Below are 22,589 nucleotides of genomic sequence, written 5' to 3'. Positions count from 1 at the left end.
AGCTTGCTTCGTGACAGCGCCACATAATACGATCATACCCAACTGTGCGGTTCCCGGACTCTCTCCTTGTTGTTGTTCCTTCCGCTCACGTACCATGGCATTGAGGCTCTTGAGGTCAGGACAATTCCTAAAGCCATGTGGCCCTCCGCATATATAGCATCACTTCTTCTCGACCTGTGCCTTCTTCTCGGCGTAGCCCTGATGACCACTCGACTTTTTGAAGTCTTGAGTCTTGGAGTATTGTTGTTCTATCTCCTTGACTTTGCCACGATCTCCCCCACCTTTGACATTGTTAACCTTTGACTCCTTGCCATTGCCTTTGTCATGCTTGTCATGCCTGAAATCCATCAATGATTCAGCCTTCACTATGGCTTGGTCTATATCAGTGACTTGTTGGCGTTGCAACTCCTGCTTAGCCCAATTTTGCAACCCGTCCATGAAGTGGAACAACAAGTCATCATTGGTCAGGTTGGGGATTTGAAGCATAAGGGTAGTGAACTCCTTGACATAGTTACGTATGCTCCATGTTTGCTTCAATTCCCTAAGCTTGCGCCTTGCCTCGTACAAGACATTGTTTGGAAAGAACTGTCGCTTGAACTCTGCTTTGAACTGATCCCATGTGATAATAGTACCTAGACCTTTATCCATGTCGGCCATCTTCCTTATCCACCATAGCATGGCAGTCTCTGAGAGGTACAATACCACAGTATTGATCTTGTCCTCGTCGTCCCTCACTTTGTCGTGCCTGAAGTAGTTCTCCAAGTGCCAAAGGAAGTTTTCCACTTCTTGTGCATCACGAACACCTTTGAACACTAGGGGTTAGGAGCCTCGATCTTGGCCTCCCTCGTCACCACAACATTGTTGGCTACCTCGGTCACGCCAGCATTGACATGCTCCTCGAGTGACTCTATCTGTGCCTTCATAGCATAGATAGTACTCAAAGCCTCCATGAGTCTGCACTCTAAGGCAGTGATGGTTTGCCTTAGTTCCATCTCAATCTGTGTACATACCTCCAAGTCATTTCTGATACACTCAATCTCTTCAAGAGTGTGCCCCTCAAGAACATTAAGGGTGTCTTCCACCTTCCCCAAGCGTTGGCCAAATATCTCCACAGCATCCATCCTCGCGTTCATCTTCATCACCCACTCTTTACCGAATGAGACGTCCTATGGAAGGACCTCCACTTCATCCTCGCTCGCCTCAGTGGTAGATGGCTCTTGGGATGTAAGCCCTTCGTTTGACACAACCTTAGGTGGCACCCCCTGGCTCTTGTTGGTGGCATTCCTCTTTTTGCTACGACCGTTCTTGCCAGCAGCATCCTGGATGACGTTGGCTTGGGTGTTGGCAACTTTAATTTCTCCATCGTTCGCCATTCCTTTAGTTGAAACCTTCGCTCTGATACCTCCTTATCACGTCCTTGGTTGTAACTAAGCACACGTGCGGCACTTGACAACTCGCTCACGATCTTGCACAACTTGCTCACGTTCTTGCTATGCCAAGTCAGCCTTACTACCTTTAAGATTGCTAAGAGAATGGAAGAAAGAACACAAGAGAATTGTTCAAGAAAGCTTTGTATTAGAGAGAACTTGAATTGTTTGCTTGATGAATTACAAATGAATGGCCCCTTTATATACTAGTCTCCTAGGGGCTAGTGTGTAAATATTAATTACTACACAAGTCCTTGATATTTACAAGATAAGGGCTTTTTCTAGAATTCTCTACAAGCCTAGAATATTCCAAGGACTTTCCTAGCAAATCCATAAGGATCTAGGTTCTTCCTAAGGAAATGTCCATACCTCTCTAGAATCTTCTCACAAATGCTAGCCTTCTTCTTATGTAAGCTTCCACATGGTATTAATATATGTCAAATGGCGCCTATGTGGCATGATGACATGGCGGGTCATCATAAAAAGCTCAGGAAATTCAAACCCGACATGAGTGTGAAAATCAAAGAAGAGGTTACCAAGCTAGTCAAAGCCAAGGTTCTCAGGGTAGTAGAGTATCCGACATGGTTAGCCAACATCATGCCAGTGCCAAAAAAGGATGGGAAAGTTAGAGTTTGTGTTGACTACCGGGATCTTAATCGGGCCAGCCCCAAAGACGACTTCCCCTTGCCTAACATACACATCCTTATCGACAACTGCACCAAGCATGAGTTGCAGTCTTTTGTTGATTGTTTCGCTGGGTATCATCAGATATGGATGGATGAGGAAGATGAAGAGAAAACGGCTTTCATCACGCCATGAGGAATGTACTGTTACAAAATGATGCCATTCGGTTTGAAGAATGCTGGTGCCACCTACATGAGAGCCATGACTACCATCTTTCATGACATGATACACAAGGAGATCGAGGTATATGTGGATGACGTCATCATCAAATCCAAGAAAGCCAAGGATCACATGGCAGATCTAAGAAAGTTCATCAACAAACTGAGGAGGTACAATCTGAAACTGAATCCTGCCAAGTGTGTATTCGGGGTTGCTGCTGGAAAATTATTGGGTTTCATCGTGAGTCGTTGAGGAATAGAATTGGATCCATCAAAGGTCAAAGCTATCCAAGAATTGTCGCCGCAAAAGAACAAGAAGGACGTGATGAGTTTCCTAGGAAGACTCAACTATATCAGCCGGTTCATAGCTCAATCCACGGTCATTTGTGAACTTATCTTCAAAATGTTGAAGAAGGACGTTGCTACCAAATAGACTGATGATTGTTAGAAAGTTTTTGACCTAATCAAGGAATACTTGTCAACACCATCGGTCTTGGTTTTGCCTGAGCTAGGAAGATCCCTATTGCTTTACCTTGTGGTATTGGATAGAGCATTTGGTTGTGTTCTAGGACAATATGATGAAACAGGGAGGAAGGAGCAAGCCATCTACTATCTCAGTAAGAAGTTCACACCGTACGAGGCTCGGTATTCTCTTTTAGAACGCACTTGTTGTGCTCTGACTTGGGTCGTTCAGAAGTTGAGGCATTACTTCTGTGCTTACACTACTTATCTCATATCCAGAATGGACCCTCTGAAGTATATCTTCCAGAAGCCCATACCAACTGGCAAGCTCGCCAAGTGGCAGATCCTACTAAGTGAATTCAACATTGTTTACGTGACCCAGAAAGCAATCAAAGGGCAATCTTTGGCGGACTATCTCACCGATAATCCCGTGGACGGAGAATACGAGCCCCTAAAAATATATATTCTCGATGAAGAGATATCTTTCATAGGAGAAGATATTGTAGAATCCTATGATGGTTGGAGGTTGTTTTTCGACGGAGCTGCAAATTTCAAAGGAGTTGGCATAGGAGCAGTCTTAGTATCAGAAACCGGCCAGCACTACCCGGTATCCGCCAAGCTCAGGTTCTTTTGCACCAATAATATGGCCGATTATGAAGCCTGCATCGTGGGGCTCAAAATGTCCATTAACATGAACGTTCAGGAGTTGCTAGTGATCGGGGATTTAGCTCATACATCAGGTTCGAGGAGAGTGGGCAACCAAGAACTCTAAGATACTTCCCTACTTGCATCATATACAAAAGTTGAGGGAAAGGTTCACAAAGACAGAATTTCAGCACGTCCCCAGAGTCCAGAATGAGTTTGCGGATGCATTAGCTACTTTATCGTCCATGATCCAGCATCCAGATACAAATTTCATTGATCCCATCCCAGTAAAGATTAATGATCAGCCAGCTTATTGTGCCCACATTGAGGAGGAAGCGGATAGAAAACCATGGTTCCATGACATCAAGGAGTACTTGATAACAAGGGCATATCCAGGACTTGCCAACGCTACCCAGAAGCGTACACTTCGTAGGCTATCCAGCAACGTTTTTCACAGTGGAGGAATCCTGTACAGGAGGACTCCCGATTTGGGTTTACTAAGGTGTGTCGAAGTAAAAGAAGCGTCCAGGCTATTGGACGAAGTGCATGCAAGGATCTGCGGGCCGCACATAAATGGTTTTGTCTTAGCAAAGAAGATACTTGTTACGACCCAAAGGGTCATCACCGTAATTCTTCCTTGTTCTGTGCTTCCGAGGCCTTGAAAACCTTGCTTTTAGTTGCATCGATTTGCGTGCGTAGTCCGGGCGCGTAGTCGGAAAGCTTTTATGTTGAAATATGCAAATTATGTGAGAAATTTGATGAATTTTGATATTAATATGCATAATATTGACTTCGGTCAACATTTTGAGTAAACGGACTCGGACCTGTGATTCGACGGTCCCAGAAGGTCCGAAGAAAAATATGGGACTTGGGCGTGTGCCCGGAATCAAATTCTGAGGTCCCAAGCCCGAAAAATGAATTTTTGTGTGAAATTGTTTCCTGAAATTTATTAAAGAAAATGAAGAAGAAAATTGATCAGAAAACTGTGGTATCGGGCTCATATTTTGGTTCCGACGCTCGGTACGAGTCTTAAATATGTTTTAAGCACTATCTGTAAAGTTTGGCTAAAAACGGACGTCATACGACGTGTTTCGAACTTAAAATGAGGAATTTGAGTTTTATGAAAGTTGAAAGAAAATCATGAGTTTTGAGGCTTGATCCTCTGTATATGATGTTATTTTGGCGATTTGATCGCACGAGTAAGTCTGTAAAGTGTTTTCGAGATCATGTGAATGTTTGGTTTGGAGCCCCGAGGGCTCGGGTGAGTTTTGAGTGGGGTCCGGGAGGTCTTAGGCTTAAAAATGCAGGTTCAGATGTTGCAGGCCCCAGTGCGGTTGCGGTCATTTCCGCGTGGTCCGCGCTGGCAGCCACGCAGCCGCGGTGCTTTTCTATGCGGTCCGCGTGGTGGAGTTCAGAGGGTCGACCAGCGCGGCCGCGCACGAAATCAATGCGGTCCGCGCTGGGTGGGTTCAGAGAAAGCCCACTTCTTCCCTCCCACGGCGCGACCGCGGTACATTTCTGCGCGGTCCGCGCTAGCCCCCAGCAAAAGTATATATATTCGGGATTTTCAGTCATTTTTCCACTTTTCAAAAACCCAAAACCTAAGAGGCGATTTTCCAAACAACTTTTCTTCTCCAAAACCATTGGTAAGTGATCTCTAACTTAATTTCTTCACTTCTTAACATCTTTTAACATGATTTCAACTTCAAATCAAATATTTTCATGGGGAAATTGAGTGTTTTGGGTAGAACCTAGGTTTTCTACAAATTGAGAAGTTGGACCTCAATTTGGGGTCTGATTTCAAAACAAAACATACATTTGGATTCGTGGGAGAATGGGTAACCGGGTTTTGGTTCAAACCTCGAGTTTCGACCACGTGGGTCCGGGGGTATTTTGACCTTTTTGGGAAAAACCTTGTAAAAACTATTTTTATGCATTGGGGTTAGTTCCAATAGTAATTATTAATGCATTCAAGCAATTTGTGACTAGATTCGAGCGGTTGGGTGGTGAATTCGAGAGGTAAAGCTATAATCGAGACTTGAGTTGGAGCATTCAAGGTAAGTGTTCGGTCTAACCTTAGCTTGAGGGATTAGGAGTTGAGTCATATTTGCTACTTGCTTCTTGTTGAGTACGACGTATAGGCAAGGTGACGAGTATCTATACGTTGGTGTCAAGCATGACAGTGAGTCTTATATTGTGATTTCCATGATTTTGTTGTAATATTCATGCCTTGATGAAGATTTCTATAAAGTTGTGGAAAGAATTGTGACCTATGAACATTGAGAAGCGTTGACTCCAGTTGTGTAACGAATTGTGAAAGTATAAGTGATAGTTGAAACTCTAGAGTATTGGCTCGAGTGGTGAAGGGAGTTGTGAAGTAAAAGTGAGAAAGGGAAGAGATTATCACGTTGCACCCTTTCCAGGCTATTGTTGAGTTGTGGTTCCCTTGCATTGTGGTCTTATTTGATATTACGGATGCTTAGGTTGATGATACTTTGTGTTAGGTGTTGTAATAGGTTTAGTTATAGCTGAAGTATTTAGATGTTGTAACGAGTTTGGTTATAGCTGAGGTAGTTAGGTGTTGTAACAAGTTTAGATATAGTTGAGGTAGTTAGGTGTTGTAACAAGTCTAGATGTAGCTGAGGTAGTTAGGTGGTAACAAGTTTGGTTATAGTTGTTTCTCCCTTGCCGAGAAGTTAGTATATTCCTTATGTTCCCTATTTGGATTTGTTCGTGATTGTTTTCATCGACGATATTGATGAACTAAAATGGGAGCGGGTGGTACGCCTACCACAAGATAATGAAATGGGAGCGGGTGGTACGCCTACCACAAGATAATGAAATGGGAGTGGGTGGTACGCATACCACAAGATAATGAAATGGAAGTGGTTGGTACGCCTACCACAGGATATGATGAAATGGGAGTGGGTGGTATGCCTACCACAAGATAATGAATTGGATCGGGTTGCACGCCGCAACTGCTATATATATATTGGATCGGGATGCACGCCGCAACAGATATTATATTGGATCGGGTTGCACGTCGCAACATCTATATATATGTGGATCGGGTTGCACTCCGTAACGATGTTAAATGATAAGGGATCAGGTTGCGCATCGCAACAGTATTGTTATTGTATCGTTGTAGGTATTGAGCTGTCCTTTCATATTTTAATAAGTTTCTTTTGTTGGTCTTGATATGTTTCCCCGAAGCATGTACCCCTCCCATTTTAAACTGCTTATTCCTGTTTATTTTCCGCAACATATTATATATCTGCTCAGGTTTATCTGGAGTCTGGTCCTAGCCTCGTCACTACCTCGCCGGGGTTAGGCCAGGCACTTACCAGCACATGGGGTCGGTTGTGCTGATGATGCACTTCTGTGCTTTTTGCACAAATTACGGTACCGGAGCAGCTTTAGGACCGCAGCAGTAGCGTATTGATCGGGAGCTGACTTCAGTCCAGAGACTTCAAGGTAGCCTAGCTGACGTTAGCAGGCCGAAGTCCTTCTCCATGTTTAGTTTGTCTTCATTGTACCGAGACAGATATTTTGTATTTCCATTCAGACTTGTTTGTAGCACTCTTTAGCAGTCCATGAGTTAGTGACACCAGATTTTGGGTAGAGATTTGTCTTAAACTTCCGCATTTGAATTTCAGTTTTACAAACTTAAAGTCTTCCATTTTTTTATTTATTTAATTGCTTTCGTATATGGTTATTGTTGAGAAGTTATCAGAGAATGTTTAAAGTTTGGCTGGCCTAGCTCCGTTAGTAGGCGCCATCACGACTCCCGATGGTGGGGAAATCCGGGTCGTGACAATACTCCAAGTAGGGTATTTTTGGATGACTATGGAAACAGACTGTATCCAGTATGTTCGCAAATGCCATCGTTGTCAGATACATGTAGACATGATAAAGGCGCCTTCAAATGAGCTCACTGCGACAAGCTCACCATGGCCATTCGCCGCTTGGGGAATGGATGTTATCGGACCTATTGAGCCTGCCGCATCAAATGGGCACAGGTTCATCCTAGTGGAAATCGATTATTTTACCAAATGGGTCGAAGCAGCATCACATAGGGCGGTCACTAAGAAGGTTGTGGCGGGTTTCTTCCGCGACCGCATTGTTTGTCGGTTCGGGGTTCCGGAATCAATCATCATCGATAATGGTTCCAACCTCAACAGCGACTTGATGAAAGCAATGTGTGAAACTTTTAAGATCAAACACAAGAACTCTACAGCCTACAGGCCTCAGATGAATGGAGTTGTGGAAGCAGCCAACAAGAATATCAAGAAGATACTAAGGAAGATGGTCGAAAGGCACAAACAATGACATGAGAAGTTATCATTCGCCTTATTGGGATACCGCACATCGACCGGAGCAACTCCCTACATGCTGGTTATGGTACAGAGGTGGTCATCCCCGCCGAGATAGAAATCCCCTCTTTAAGGATCATACAAGAAGTAGAATTGGATGATGCAGAATGGGTAAAAGGTCGCTACGAGCAGTTAGCCCTTATAGATGGAAAAAGGATGAATGCGGTTTGACACGGGCAGTTGTATCAGAACAGAATGTCCAGAGCCTTCAACAAAAGGGTTAAGCCAAGGAAGTTTACACCGGGCCAGCTGGTGTTGAAGAAAATATTCCCACATCAAGACGAAGCCAAGGGGAAGTTCTCTCCCAATTGGCAGGGTCCGTACATGGTCCACCGGGTTCTAATTGGAGGAGCCTTATTCTTGCAGAAATGGATGGGGAAGTCTGGCCGAAGCCAATCAATTCAGATGCAGTGAAACGATATTATGTCTAACCACTTATGATTCCCTTAACGATGTAATTTGAACTACGCCTGACCTGATTCCCGTTTAAGAGGGGATACGTAGGCAGCCCTACGGGTTCGGTCATAATTTAATAAAAGTTCCATTTTCCCCCGCTATTGGAACCGGGGCAGAATTTTGAGGAGGGCCCTTAAAATTCCGAAGTTAATTTTAGTTCATGCATCGCCAAAAGCGCCGGCCCAGCAAACTGGGGCAAAATTTTGAGGAGGACCCTCAAAATTCCAAAGATGTTTTTTAGTCATTTAGCACAGCCGTCAAAAATGTCCGCTCAGCAAACTAGGGCAGAATTTTGAGGAGGACCCTCAAAATTCCAGAGAAAAGAGGTCGCAATGTCCTGAACCACATCACAGTCGTTGGATCATCTAAAGAAAACTATTTTCGATTATATACTTACGTTATATTTACTAAATCATGCATAATTATTATCCGAATTGCTGTTGTTTAGTGACGCTACCCCAATGACACACAACATCAAGATCCTGGGGAAGACGAACTAACCTTTCCCCTCATAGAACTCACGATTTTCTTTGGATGTAGGCACTCGACTCGCAATATCATCAGGTATATTTATGTACGCATACTTTCCCAAGAATGCAACTTCTCAGAATCATCACTTGCCCGCAATTGCTATCCATACACAATCTCCCCAGAAATCATATTGTCGTAATCGGCTATCAGTTAAAAGATCTTACTACTGATCATCCTTTTACATTCATGTACTGCATAAGGCTACCTTTCTGCCTTCCGAGGTTAAGCTCTACCTCCATCTGCATTTTGCATAAGGCTACATTTCTGCCTTCCGAGGTTAAGCTCTACCTCCATCTACATTTTTTGCATAAGGCTACCTTTCTGCCTTCCGAGGTTAAGCTCTACCTCCATCATCATCTGCATAAGGCTACCTTTCTGCCTTCCGAGGTTAAGCTCTACCTCCATCTGCATTTTTTGCATAAGGCTACCTTTCTGCCTTCCGAGGTTAAGCTCTACCTCCATCTGCATTTTTTGCATAAGGCTACCTTTCTGCCTTCCGAGGTTAAGCTCTACCTCCATCATCATCTGCGTAAGGCTACTTATCTGCCTTTGGAGACTAAGCTCTGTCTCCATTTGCATTTCCTACATTGCAAAAGGCTACTTTTCTACCTTCCGAGACTAAGCTCTGTCTTCTTCTGCATTTCCTGCATCGCATAAGGCTACCTTTTCTGCCTTCCGAGGTTAAGCTCTACCTCCATCTGCATTTTGCATAAGGCTCCCTTTCTGCCTTCCGAGGTTAAGCCCTGCCTCCATCTGCATTTCTCTGCATTGCATAAGGCTACCTTTCTGCCTTTCGAGGTTAAGCTCTACCTCCATCTGCATTTTTGTATAAGGCTACCTTTCTGCCTTCCGACGTTAAGCTTTACCTCCATCATCATCGCATAAGGCTACCTTTCTGCCTTCTGAGGTTAAGCTCTACCTCCATTTGCATTTCTCTGTATTGCATAAGACTACCTTTCTGCCTTCCGAGGTTAAGCTCTACCTCCATCTGCATCGCATAAGGCTACCTTTCTGCCTTTCGAGACTAAGCATTGTCTCCATCCTATATTTTTCTGCATTTTGCATAAGGCTACCTTCCTACCTTCCGAGACTAAGATCTGTCTCCATCCTGCATTTTTCTGCATTTTTCATAAGGCTACCTTCCTGCCTTCCGAGACTAAGCTCTGTCTCCATCCTGCATCGGCTGAAAGATCGCCACTTTATCTTTCTCGCATGGTTGAAATATCGCCACCTTTTATTTACGTCTTGCATCGACTGAAATATCGCCGAATCCTACATTTCATGGGCTGAAAGATTACCAAATTGTCCAAAGGCGTCATTGTTCGGAGGCACCATTTGCATAGCCCGAGAACGCCATGCCATGGCCTGAGGACCCCATTTTATCTTTTGCATATCATTATTTAAAGGCATCATAGTTTAGAGGCATCATTCTCATAGCCCGAGAACGTCAATTCATAGCCTGCAAATCCTTTATCATACGCTTCATGGCCCAGGACATCATGGTCCAAGGACATCATCCTACCCGTCTGAAGACAGCATTCATGGTCCAACGGGAACTTGCATCACGTTTAAGTTTATGCACGATATATGTTTGTATTGCTCACTTGCCGGTACACTGACTATCAACAGCCGTCTCAGCAGGAGCGATCCCGCTCCGGTTCCCGTAGTCTATTTAGATTTCAACCACCTTTCGCAACATAAACATCGCGTCCGTTCCTTTCGAAAATCTCCATCAGCATATTCCGTCAATAAATCCTGAACTACATATGGCTTGACTCCTGTGAGACCAGGAATATGTAGGCAGTGCAGGAACCAGAGCTTGGTCAAAACACCTTTCAAATCACCACTTCCGGTCAAAATTGGTCATCTTATATTTACCCGACAACTCTTTCATCCTTCCCGGGTAAAGAGGGGCAGTTGTTGATACCCAATTTTTCCATATGTATTTTTATACAAAATACTTTCAAAATAGCATGTACATGCACATATAAGCATGCCCCAAGAGTTTTGGTATTTTGTCCTAATCTTTAAGATTTTTGAAATCAATTTATTGTCTATTTTAGCAGTGCAAAATCCATAATTATTCCCAAAATCATCAGTTTTGGTGAATAATTTATTTTATTCCCATATTTATACCAAAATATAGTTAATATACTTTTTGTACATTTTTACAAATTTATTTGGTATGTTAAAAGCTAAATTGCATATAATTGCAAGTGTAGCCTACTTTAAGATTAATAGCATTTTATAATTGTAAAATTGGTTCTAATATTTTTAAATTAATATTTATATATTGTTTATTGGCTCAGTACTTTTAATTTGCTTTCAAGATCATTTCACCATGGTTATAAAAATAAAAAGGGAAAAAACCTGGCTATTTAAAATCTGGCCCATTGTATTTCAATCATAGCCAAATTATTACTCTAATTGACCCAATTTTGAAACCCAATTGGACCGGCCCAATTCCGATTTAACCCAACCCCTTTACCCATTTATCCGAACCGCCCGGTTTTCTTTTAATCCCAACCGTTGATCTTTTAGATCAACGGCTCCCCTCATCCCCTTCCTTTTTTAATTCAAACGACCCCTTTACCCTACCTCATTCTCATCAACCACCGCCTCTACAACCCTCCACTATCTCAAACCCTAGCCTTATCCTGCCTTGTTTCACCGTGTTTTCACCGGAATCCATGGCTTCTCAGGCCATGGACAACCTATATTCACCTCCTCCGGCTCTTGCATGCCTGATGCTCGAAGGTCTTCACTCAGACCTTCACCGATTCGAAGATTCCGGCCATCTCCGACTTTGCACCGGTGGCTCTTGGTTTTCTGAGCCTGTTTCTGACCTCATCCGACTTAGATCGGGCATCTTTCCAAGCCTTTCTCATTCCAGGGTTCCTCTGAAACCCTATCTATTCAAGGTTTTCTCTAATTGTTCTTTTAAATATATGCTATATTTGTGCTTTACTGGAGTTTGAAAATGCTTTCCCCAATTTTTCTTTCAAAAATTACTTCTTTCCGATCTAGGGTTTCTGAAAGCTTAAAATGTTTTTCTGGCTCTTCCTTTTCTTTTCTTTTCTTTGTATGTATGCGTCTATACTACGTTCGTATGTTTTCTTTTCTACCACGCCTATATTGTCCTTCTACTTTTCTTTTATACATGTTACTTCTGTGCTCACATGATTATCCTTGTTATGTTTTCATTACTCTTCTACTATATGTGTTTACTGTTAAGTTCTTCGATTTTTGTTTGCTTTACTGAACTCTGTTTGTGTTCTTGCTAAATGTGTTTCATCTACTACTTCTTAAGTGTGTATCACTTTTTCTTCTGAACTTGTTTAAGTTCTGAGTTTTTCTCAAAATGTGTTCTCCATGCTTTTGACTGTGTATCATGTCTGTTTGTTTCTCATAAGTCTTTGGAAAAGACTCCTGAGCCTCTATTGAATGGTTTGAGAAGCTTCTCATCTCTATTGTCTGACTCAACTCGAAACCCTAAGGTTCAGGGATTTCTTGGCATTTTGATCTTTTGTGTGCGAGTTAGGTTCCACTTCGGGACCCTGGACTCTCAGACTCATTGTGAGTCTGCGAACTAGACTTATACCTCTTCTTGCTTATGATTCTGAACCTTTCTTTGTTAAACTCTCTTCTAAATAATTTGGCAAGCCCCTCTAGTATTCACATATTTGTGTGCTTTATATATGAGGACTCTGCCTTCAAAGGTTTTTGATTGATTCTGAAATCCTCTAATGGGGTTTGATTGATTGTTACTGATTTTTCTTTAATTGAACCTCCTTTACCTTTTCCTGACTTGGGTTCATTCGAATTGAATTGTAATTTTGATTTCCCTGGCTGTTTGATTGATTCCCTTTCCTTATTTTTTCCAAGCCATGTACTATTGAATTCTTTCCTTTAATAACTTCTCTGTATTTACCCCTTTTGTGCTACTTTGAAAAGGTTTTAATCAAAACTGCTTTCCTTAATTGGCGTTTACCCAGTGAAATCAGAATCCCTTAACTAAAGCGAGGTTGATTTCAATGTTATTTCTTTACATTTTCTCACTTGTTTTCTGCACTATAAAAGGGGCACGACCCTTCTGCACTTTGATCATCCTTAACTTACAATTCAATACTTTTACAACACACTTCGAATTGCATACTCTTACACATTACTACTACTTTCAAAACCTGCATTCCCTATTGCTCTCTTCTCTACTATTGTTCTATGCTCCTGCTTATTATTAGCTGGGTGAAAGTCAAGGCTAATATACTACTACTACTTTGTATCATGCTCTTGCTCTTTAACTGGTATGTCTTGATTCATTTCCTAGCAATCATCCTAATGTGCTTACTTAAAACCTTTACATCTATGCCTATTACCTGCAAAGTTTGACATGTTCATATGCTGATGTTTGCTTTACTTTCTTGCGAATGATTGATCCTTGTACCTTTACCCTCTATGTGTTTGTAAATGGGGATTCAGGGCATGGCAACATGAGTTGTTTTCCATGAACGGAATTTTAACCCCAAGTAAAGAGTGTCAGTAGGTTTTATTGTTGATCATGTCCTTTGCCCACTTTTCTTTTGTCTACTGTTTCTGTTATGAATCCCCTACCCTTACCCCATATGTATGCTGAGTTAAGGCTCATAATCTGGTAGCCTCTTAAATGGCTGCCCAGGCCTGAGCCTGGCTTTCAATAAGCCCTAACTCCTCAACTTGAAATGACAAGTTGGTTAGGGGTGTGCCAGTACTTCAAGTTTCTTGGCATGACCACCAGCTCATCACTCCCCCTCCCCTATACTTGCACCTACTCTTAGATTTTAAGTTCTTCCCCCCTCCTGTGAGCCTTGCTTTGGGACCTTGAGTTCCCTCTAAACTTGGACATGTGAGGGTTGGCCCTTCCACACTGCACTATGTCCTTGATTCTGAAATATATTTGGGATTAAGCATTGCCCGAAGCCCCTTTGAGACTCTTGGGAACTATGACACATCCCAAATAAGAGAAAGGCTTTGGAACTTGATCTTTGGAGTTGGTTTACTTCATGCTTCAGACAGAAGTACGAATCAGGCTCACTTTGGTTGGGACTTTTAGTTTTCTGATGTAATTTTTATTTTATTTTTCTTTTATCAATTTTGGTTTGTAATAATCTTGTAATAAACATTTGGGGTCGGCTAGTGGAAAAGGGTGGGGAACTATGCATGCAAGGGGTAGATATCATGCCTACAGAGGTTATCATTTATAAAATTCTGCATCTCATCTAGAGATCATGCCTATAGGAATTACTATGTTTTAAAGTTCTGCATTTTATAAATCATTGAAACTCTGCATTCTCACATAAATACCATGTCCATAAGATTTTTTGCATTCTCATATAGACACCATGCCTATAGGACTTTCTGTATTCTGCATATGCATCTATCATTAGGCAAACATGTATACAGTTTAAATAAGAATCAGTATTTTAGACACCATCCCTCTATGACTTCTGCACTTCTATAAACGTTTAATAATCAGTAACGCCTAGATATCATGTCGATAGGATTCTTGCAATTGTTTAAGATCAATGACACTTAGAAACCATGCTTATAGGATTCGTTAATTGAATCAGCCTCGTTTCGAATCTAAAACCCGTCTTATAATCTGCGGATCCCTTTTTTTCCTAAAATCAGTAAAGTTTTTCCATAAAATCAGTATACTTGCATTATTAGATATCATGCCTATAGGTTTCACCTAGGCAAGCTTTAGGGTAAAAGCCATAAGTGCATCAGTCTTTGACAATTCCAACCAGTAGGCAGGTCTGATTCGGATTTCTTATCTGAAGTATGTAATAAATCAGTCTGCCTCATGCATTTTTTAAGTTTAATTCAGACCTAATCAGTACATGTAAGACATGTTAAACTCTATTTTTTTCTGACTTGAAGAGGTTTATTTGAGCCTTTCAACTGTTATGTGTTTTACCATATTTGCTTTATGTGTTTTGTTTGTCACCCTAGAATTTTATCCTTTTAAAACCATAAAAGCCTCAACTCCCTCCCCTTCAGGATTAGTAGTCTCAATGACTCCGAGATTGATAGGATTGGGACGGGTAATAGATGTAATAAGTAACGATACCATTTTGCGCTTTAATACCTTAACGGGGCGGGAAGGGTAGAATATGGATATGATGACCGGTGCGCTAATATCACGTGCGACCCCTCTTCTGAGGAGTGATTGCTGGATATTGCATTGAAGTGATCCATATTAATCACAAATCTAGGACCCCCTCTTCTTTATTCGCTTCTTTTAGAGTTGTTTAAACTTTTTCAAATCCTTGCTCTCTTTCTACTTACTTTCATAAGTTTCAACCTAATTGCAATGTTGTATGCAAGTCCTTTTTTGAGCCTTGATTGTTTACTTGTAAAGTCACAATTGTAGCATGGCCGGGAACCACACTTGTGGATCCTGAGGGGTGCCTAACACCTTCCCTTCGGGATAATTTCTAGCCCTTACCCTAATCTCTAGTCTCTTCATCTCAAACTCTTTCAAAAAGTGTCCTAATGCACTATAATCATTAGGTGGCGACTCTTCAACTTCTAAACCCAATTCTCGAAAGGGAATAGAGTTGTCCTCCAAATGTCGTATACCTGATTTCTGACCCCACGGTTAGAGAAAAAAGGGGCGTCGACAAACATAATCTTCATCTCCCTTCAAAAAAACACTTCATAAGCTATTCTTTACATGCTTAAATCAGGGACATGTACCTGAAGATGGAAGGAAACAGGGATTAAGGATTAGCGGCAATAGCAAAGAGCAACAGCATGAAGCAACCAGTGAACCAATTTAAAAACCAAAATGATGCTCAGCCAGTCCACAAAAATAGTTTCAATCGAGTAGTAACTCAGTTGGTTTTAGTCCAAACTTAAAACAGCTAAATTCAATCCATCTCAACACCAGATGAATCAGAAATGGCTTCAGCAAATTTAAAAAAAATCAAAGAAAGAGTTCAATAGAACAGTAGTTTTCTGAAAATCTTAGTCGTGTTTTTAATTTTTTGGATCTTTTCTCCTAGGTCTCTTGGATCTACCTTGAAAGTCAAGAAATGATGCCTTTATAGGCAAGAGAGTAGGGCAGTCTCAACTTGCACTTTGCGCCTTTTCTAATTTTTGTTTTAGCTTAGGTGCCCTTAGTTAAATTTTTAGAATTCAAGATAGCCCCCCACCCTAGCTTCCTAGAAGCTTCCCCGGGCAGTTACAAAGAGATTCCCAAGCCTAGCTACCCAAATTACCCCTTAATGACCCTGTTATTACCTGAAGGAACCGGACAGAGCATGGGTCGATTCGACCCAATTGGATTAATTCAGGTTCGGCCCAAACCAGTAAATCAAAAGATCAGAGGCATAAACCCAAACCCAGACCCAAGTCGAATTGATTGAAACAAATGCTCATAACAGAGACGCGTCCGAACAACTTCAAAAACAGAAATCAAGTACTGGGCTAAAATTAAAGAGATTTCCAGATAAAACTAACCTAATTAATCAAGCTAAGTGACCTAATATTTTAAAATAACATGCATAATAAACAACCCATAAACGAACACAAAAGACCTAACGGGACAACAAATAATAGAAGAAACGAAGGAGTAGAGAAGGAGGAGAAGAAAAGAGACATACCCAAGAGGACCCAGACAAAAGGGCCTAAGGAACAACCTTCAACTCATCGATTCCGGCCCGATCCGAAGTTAATCGTATGTTCTTAATATCAAGAACACACGAATAACATCGATTTAGGCCTAAAATCTTCTAACCCTCGCCGATTCTGACCTTTGGACTTTTGGGTTGTCCCTTCAAATCCAGATTTGATGAGCTTCACTAATATTCAAGGGAAACAGAGTGGATTTCTAGAATGAGGGTGAGACGAGGGTTCAGGGGTGTTATTTTGGTGGTGCATGGAATTGGCACCGCCGGGCTAAGGCGGAGAGGATATGTGGGCGGCGCTAGGGTTTCCAGTCCCTGAGAGAGAGGTGAAAGAGACGGGATAAGGGTTCTGAGGGGGGAATGGGGGGTTCCGACACTTATATGTTGAGATAGGGTCAGTTACGGACCGTTTGATCAACTGAGATCAACGGTCCAGATCAAAAGGACGAAACGGTGTCGTTTGACTTAGTTGGGGGAACGGACCGGGATGGAACCGAATATGGGCCGGGTGTGGGGCAATTTGAACGGGTAATGGGTGTATAATCGTTTGGTCCTGGAATAATTCGATGGAAAAAGCCCAAAAATCCGATTTTTCTCTTATTTCCTTTCTTTTTCTTTTCCAATTTCAAATCCTTTTTTTTCAAATTAAAAATAAAATCTAAATTAAATTTTGAAAAAAATTAATCTACCCAATTAGATTAATCAATCACTCTAGTATTTACAATAATTAATTAAATCCTAAATTCAAAGAAAAGCTATAGAATTCACAATTAAAGAGTTAAAAATGCAAAATGAGCTATTTTTGTGATTTTTCCATTTTTATAAAACAACTAATTTGTCAATTAATCCTAAAATGTAAAATTAAATCCTAAATGAAAATGCAACATATTTTTTGTATTTTTCATTAATTAAACAAAAATAAAAATGCACAGACAAATGCAAACAATTATCAAAAAATGTCACAAAATCCTCAAAAATTCCAAATAATGAGAAGAAGTTATTTTCTTTTGAATTTATGGGAATAATTCATATAGGGCAAAATCATGTGCTCACATCTGTCACTTCTTTTGGTTCATTCATGCCTACATATAGCTTCAATCTCTGCCCATTGACTCTAAATGTGTGAGAGTCTTTCCCTGAGGCAATCTCCACAGCCCTTGAAGGGAATACTTCGACCACTCGAAATGGGCCAGACCATCGTGACTTGAGTTTACCCGGAAATAGCCTTAATCTTGAGTTATAGAGCAATACCTTGTCCCCGGGGTTGAAAGGTCGCTCAACAATGTTCTGGTCATGCAACCTCTTCATTCTTTCCTTGTACAACCTTGTGCTCTCAAAAGCCAGATATCAGAACTCGTCAAGCTCATGCAATTCAGTGATTCTCGTTGTGCCCGCAACCTCAATGTCTAGGTTCAGCTGTTTCAGTGCCCACCAAGCTTTATGTTCAAGTTCCACGGTCAAGTGGCAGGCCTTTCCGAACACCAACTTATATGGTGACATACCAATTGGTGTTTTAAAAGCAATTTTATAGGCCCAGAGTGCATCATCTAGCTTTTTCGCCCAATCTGTTCTTTTGGCATTTACAGTCTTTGTTAATACACTCTTTATCTCTCTATTAGACACTTCCACCTGTCCACTGGTCTGAGGGTGATAAGGTGTTGCTACCTTGTGACGCACATCATACTTCGCTAGCAACTTCTCGAAGGCTCGATTACAGAAGTGGGTGCCTCCGTAACTGATAATAGCTCTCGGGGTCCCAAAACGGGTGAATATGTTCTTCTTCAAAAACCCCCCACCACCACTCTTGCATCGTTAGTGGGCAATGCTGCAGCTTCTACCCATTTGGACATGTAATCAACAGCAACAAGTATGTACTTATTTCCAAAAGAGCTGATGAAGGGTCTCATGAAGTCGATCCCCCAGACATCAAACACTTCAACCTCTTGAATTGGGTTCATGGCATCTCTAATGTTCCCGGTTCGCTGACATTCATTATAGCCCTTCACCCATTGATGTGCATCCTTGAATACTGTTGGCCAAAAGAAACCGGCCTCTAGCACTTTTGTGGCTGTCCTCACTCCTCCAAAATGCCCTCCATATGCCGATGTATGACATGCCTGCAAAACAGAAGATTGTTCTATCTCGGGGACACACCTATGGATCATATTGTCAACACATATTCGAAACAGATAAGGTTCATCCCAATAATACATACGGCAGTCACGATAAAATGTTTTCTTTTGCACAGATGAAAGGTCATAAGGAACTATACCGCTTGCCAGGTAGTTTGCAAAGTCTGCATACCATGGTACTTCCTCAAGACTTGTAGCGAGCAGTTGCTCTTCTGGAAAGGTTTCCAGAATATCCTCAACCTCAACTGAGTTTTCAGCTCCCTCAAGTCGTGATAGATGGTCAGCGACTTGGTTTTCTGTGCCCTTACGGTCATAATTTCGAGGTCAAACTCTTGCAGTAACAGCACCCAACAAATCAGGCGCGGTTTAGACTCCTTCTTCTCAATCAAGTACCTGAGAGTTGCATGATCAGTGTATACAATTACCTTAGAGCCAATCAGGTATGATCTGAACTTGTCGAAAGTAAACACCACAGCCAACATCTCCTTCTTAGTCACAGTGTAATTCAGTTGGGCTCCACTCAGCGTTCTACTGGCATAGTAGATTGGATGCATTAGCTTGTCTTTCCGCTGTCCTAGCACTACCCCCACTGCGTAGTCACTGGCGTCACACATGAGTTCGAATGGTTGCTCCCAGTCGGGGGCAACAATGATGGGTGCTGTGACTAGCCTCTTTTTCAACTCCTCGAAATTCTACCCTGCAATCATCAGAAAACAAGAAAGGGTGATCTTTTTCTAACAACTTATAGAGAGGGTTGGAAATTTTTGAGAAGTCTCTAATGAATCTCCGGTAGAAACCGGCATGCCCGAGGAAGCTCCTGATTGCCTTAATTGAAGTTGGAGGTGACAGCTTTGCTATCACATCAACTTTAGTACAATCCACTTCTATTACTTTACTTGATACCCGGTGTCCCAAGACTATGCCCTCTTGTACCATGAAATGGCACTTCTCCCAATTAAGAACCAGGTTAGTCTCAATACATCGTTTCAGCACACGAGTTAGGTTTATAAGGCACTCATCAAAAGAGTTTCCCACCACTAATAAATCATCCATGAATACCTCCATTATGTCTTCTACTATGTCAGTGAATATGACCATCATGCACCTTTGGAATGTGGCGGGTGCATTGCATAGGCCAAAGGGCATCATGCGAAAAGCATAAATGCCATATGGGCAAGTGAAGGAGGTCTTCTCTCTGTCATCTGGTGCAATGGAGATTTGATTGTACCCTGAGTACCCATCCAGAAAACAGAAATGAGACCTCCCTGCCAATCTGTCTAGCATCTGATCAATGAAGGGAAGTGGGAAGTGGTCTTTCTGGGTGGCCAGATTTAACTTTCTGTAGTCCATGCAAATTCTCCAACCCATGACGGTTCTTGTAGAGATCAACTCATTGTTATCATTTTTGACCACCGTCATGCCCCCCTTCTTAGGCATACATTGCATCGGGCTAACCCAGCTGCTGTCAGAGATTAGGAAAATGATTCCCGCATCCAACCACTTTATCACTTCTTTCTTCACCACTTCCTTCATGTTGGGGTTCAGCCTTTTTTGGTGTTCCCTGGAAGGTTTGTGTCCCTCTTCCAGCAGAATTTTATGCATATAATAGGCTGGGTTGATCCCCTTAATGTCTGTCATGGTCCACCCAATGGCAGTCTTACACTTCTTGAGTACCTGCAAAATTTATTGTGCCTGCACATCTAACAAACTAGATGTGATAATAACATATAATGTGGAGTTAGGTCCGAGGAACTCATAACTGAGATGGGCGGGCAGTGGCTTCAATTCCAGCTTTGGTGGTTCTTGGAGTTTCTTTGTTTTCTAAGTGCAGGGGCTTAAATTCAAGAGTTCTATCCCAGAACCCTCTGCCCTCTAAAGCCAACACCCATTCTTCCAATTCTTCCCCATTCACCTCATCTAAATTTACCAGACATGCAGCAAGAGGGTCCTCAATAGTCAGCATCTCATCATCAGCTTCTACGATTACATCCACGACATCAATAAGAGAACAATTGGTGAATTCACTTGGGCGCCTCATAGATTTCTGCACACTGAATGTTATCTCTTCATCGTTCAACCTCATCTTGAGCTCCCCAGTCTCACAATCAATGAAATCTCTCCCAGAGGCCAAGAATGGCCTTCCCAAAATTATGAGAATCTCTTCATCCACCTTGCAATCTAGAATCACAAAATCTACAAGGAACACAAATTTCCCTACCTGAATCAACACATCATCCAAGATACCTAAAGGTCTTTTCACGGTCCTATCAGCCAGCTGCAACAACATCGAAGTGGGTCTAGCTCTTCCAATCCCCAACTTCTTATAGATCGCCAAGGGCATAAGATTTATGCTAGCCCCCAAATCACAAAGTGCTTTGGTGAAAGCAAAGCTACCAATAGTGCAGGGAATTGTGAATCCCTGGTCAGACAGCTTTTCAGCAATTGGTCTAGTCACCACCGCATTGTAGGTCTGAGTAAGAGTCACCGTGGCCAAGTCTTGGAAATCGAATTTTGGGGACATCAAGTCCTTCATCATTTTTGCATAACCAGGCATCTCCTTCAAAGCATCAATCAATGGAATATTTACCTGGATTTGTTTCAGCATCTCCAAGAATTTCTTGTATTGTTCCTCTTTTTGGTACTTGGCCAGCCTTTATGGGAATGGTGCGGGGGGTCTCTTTTTCCTAATGATTTGGGTATTTTCTTTGTCAGCTACCACCTCAACTACCGGTTCCTGGGGTGTCTCAGCTTCTCTCTCAGCCTCAATCTGTGTGTTATGTTCTTCGTGGGCAGGCTGTACTATCACCTCAGTCAGTTTCGTTAACTCATCTAGTTCAATGGGCACTAGTACAAGTGTCTCAGCTTGTCTTCTTTCTCGAGCCCTCTCTTGCTCAAAATCTAAATCTCTACCATTACGTAGACTCACTGCCATCAGCTGCTTCGGGCCTTGATCTTTTGGATTTATTTGAGTGTCTGCAGGCAATGTCCCATGAGGACGATTATTCAAAGACATCAAAATCTAGCCTATCTGCACTTTAATATTCTTAATAGCTGAATCATATGCATCTACTCTTTTACTGATTTTTGCGTTTGACCCAATAACCTGCTGCATCATTGCCTCGATCTAGCAAATCCATCTTCCTGCCGTCCACCATGTTACTGCTGAGGAGGATGATACCCCTACTGCTGATTTTGACTATTATATCCTTGTGACCTTTGATAAGGCGCCATATTGTTGTGAGGTCTCATACCTCCCATGTTTCCATTGTTGAGCTATGGTTGGACTGGCCTGTACTACTGATTTTGTTAGCCCCAATTTTGACCACCCTGTCTCTGGCCTCCATAATTAGACACATAATTCATGTCCTCAAGGTAGTGGTGATGATCACTTTCTGCATTCCACTGGGTACCAATTGGCTGACTAATGCAAGATGTGCATAAGCCCCCATTGGTAGTATCTACAATATGTACCTGCTGCTTCTGCCCTGACTCTTCCACCTTTTTGGTGAGTATACTCATCTGTGTCATTAACGTGGCCATGTTTTTAGCAAAAGTGTTGGATGGATCTAAGGGCACTAAGTGAACTACTGGAGTGATAGGTGCATTCCTGGTTGTCCACCTCGAATTCTGTGCCATCTTGTCAAGCAGACTCTGGCCTTCTCTCCATGTTTTGCTCAGAAATGCTCCACCAGCTGAAGCATCAACATTACCCTTCACGCCATCTGACAATCCCATGTAAAACCGCTGCCCCAACATCAGATCTGGAATACCGTGGTGAGGACATATAACTAGCATCCCCTTGAATCGTTCCCATGTTTCATGCAGTGTCTCCATTGGTCTCTGTTTGAAACTCAAAATTTCATCAATTTGTTGAGCAGTCTTGTTGGGTGGGTGCAACTTGTTCACAAATTGCTTGACTAACTCCTCCCAAGTTGTTATGGAATTAATAGGGAGTGAGTTTAGCTAGGTTTGGGCAGCTCCTGTCACTAAGAATGGAAACAATAACATCTTGATTGCTTCCTGAGTTACGTTGGTCTACCTTTAGGTTTTG

The 22,589-nt window shown here is 42.0% G+C and overlaps 2 protein-coding genes and 1 non-coding gene across 3 annotated transcripts; 2 read left to right on the top strand and 1 right to left on the bottom strand.

The window, feature by feature from the left end:
• The first annotated feature begins 2,402 nt into the window (after positions 1 to 2,402).
• Positions 2,403 to 15,557, top strand: LOC138870221 (uncharacterized). Its single transcript, XM_070148014.1, has 5 exons — positions 2,403 to 2,510; positions 2,739 to 2,914; positions 3,011 to 3,233; positions 3,631 to 3,888; positions 15,465 to 15,557. Exons 1-5 carry the CDS (start codon positions 2,403 to 2,405, stop codon positions 15,555 to 15,557), a joined length of 858 nt encoding a protein of 285 aa, XP_070004115.1.
• Positions 15,558 to 20,291: 4,734 nt separating this feature from the next.
• On the bottom strand, positions 20,292 to 21,693 carry LOC138870220 (uncharacterized). The gene is made up of 3 exons (XM_070148013.1): positions 21,642 to 21,693; positions 21,267 to 21,511; positions 20,292 to 21,095 (listed from the first exon to the last, which is right to left on the bottom strand). Exons 1-3 carry the CDS (start codon positions 21,691 to 21,693, stop codon positions 20,292 to 20,294), a joined length of 1,101 nt encoding a protein of 366 aa, XP_070004114.1.
• A 611-nt stretch (positions 21,694 to 22,304) lies between these two features.
• Positions 22,305 to 22,411, top strand: LOC138872245 (small nucleolar RNA R71). The gene has a single exon (XR_011400713.1). It is a non-coding gene; the product is annotated as a small nucleolar RNA R71 (small nucleolar RNA).
• Positions 22,412 to 22,589: the final 178 nt, after the last annotated feature.

The sequence above is a fragment of the Nicotiana sylvestris genome, chromosome 6, assembly GCF_000393655.2.
Source record: "Nicotiana sylvestris chromosome 6, ASM39365v2, whole genome shotgun sequence".
Lineage (NCBI taxonomy): Eukaryota > Viridiplantae > Streptophyta > Magnoliopsida > Solanales > Solanaceae > Nicotiana > Nicotiana sylvestris.
This window is presented reverse-complemented; position numbering and strand designations above follow the sequence as displayed.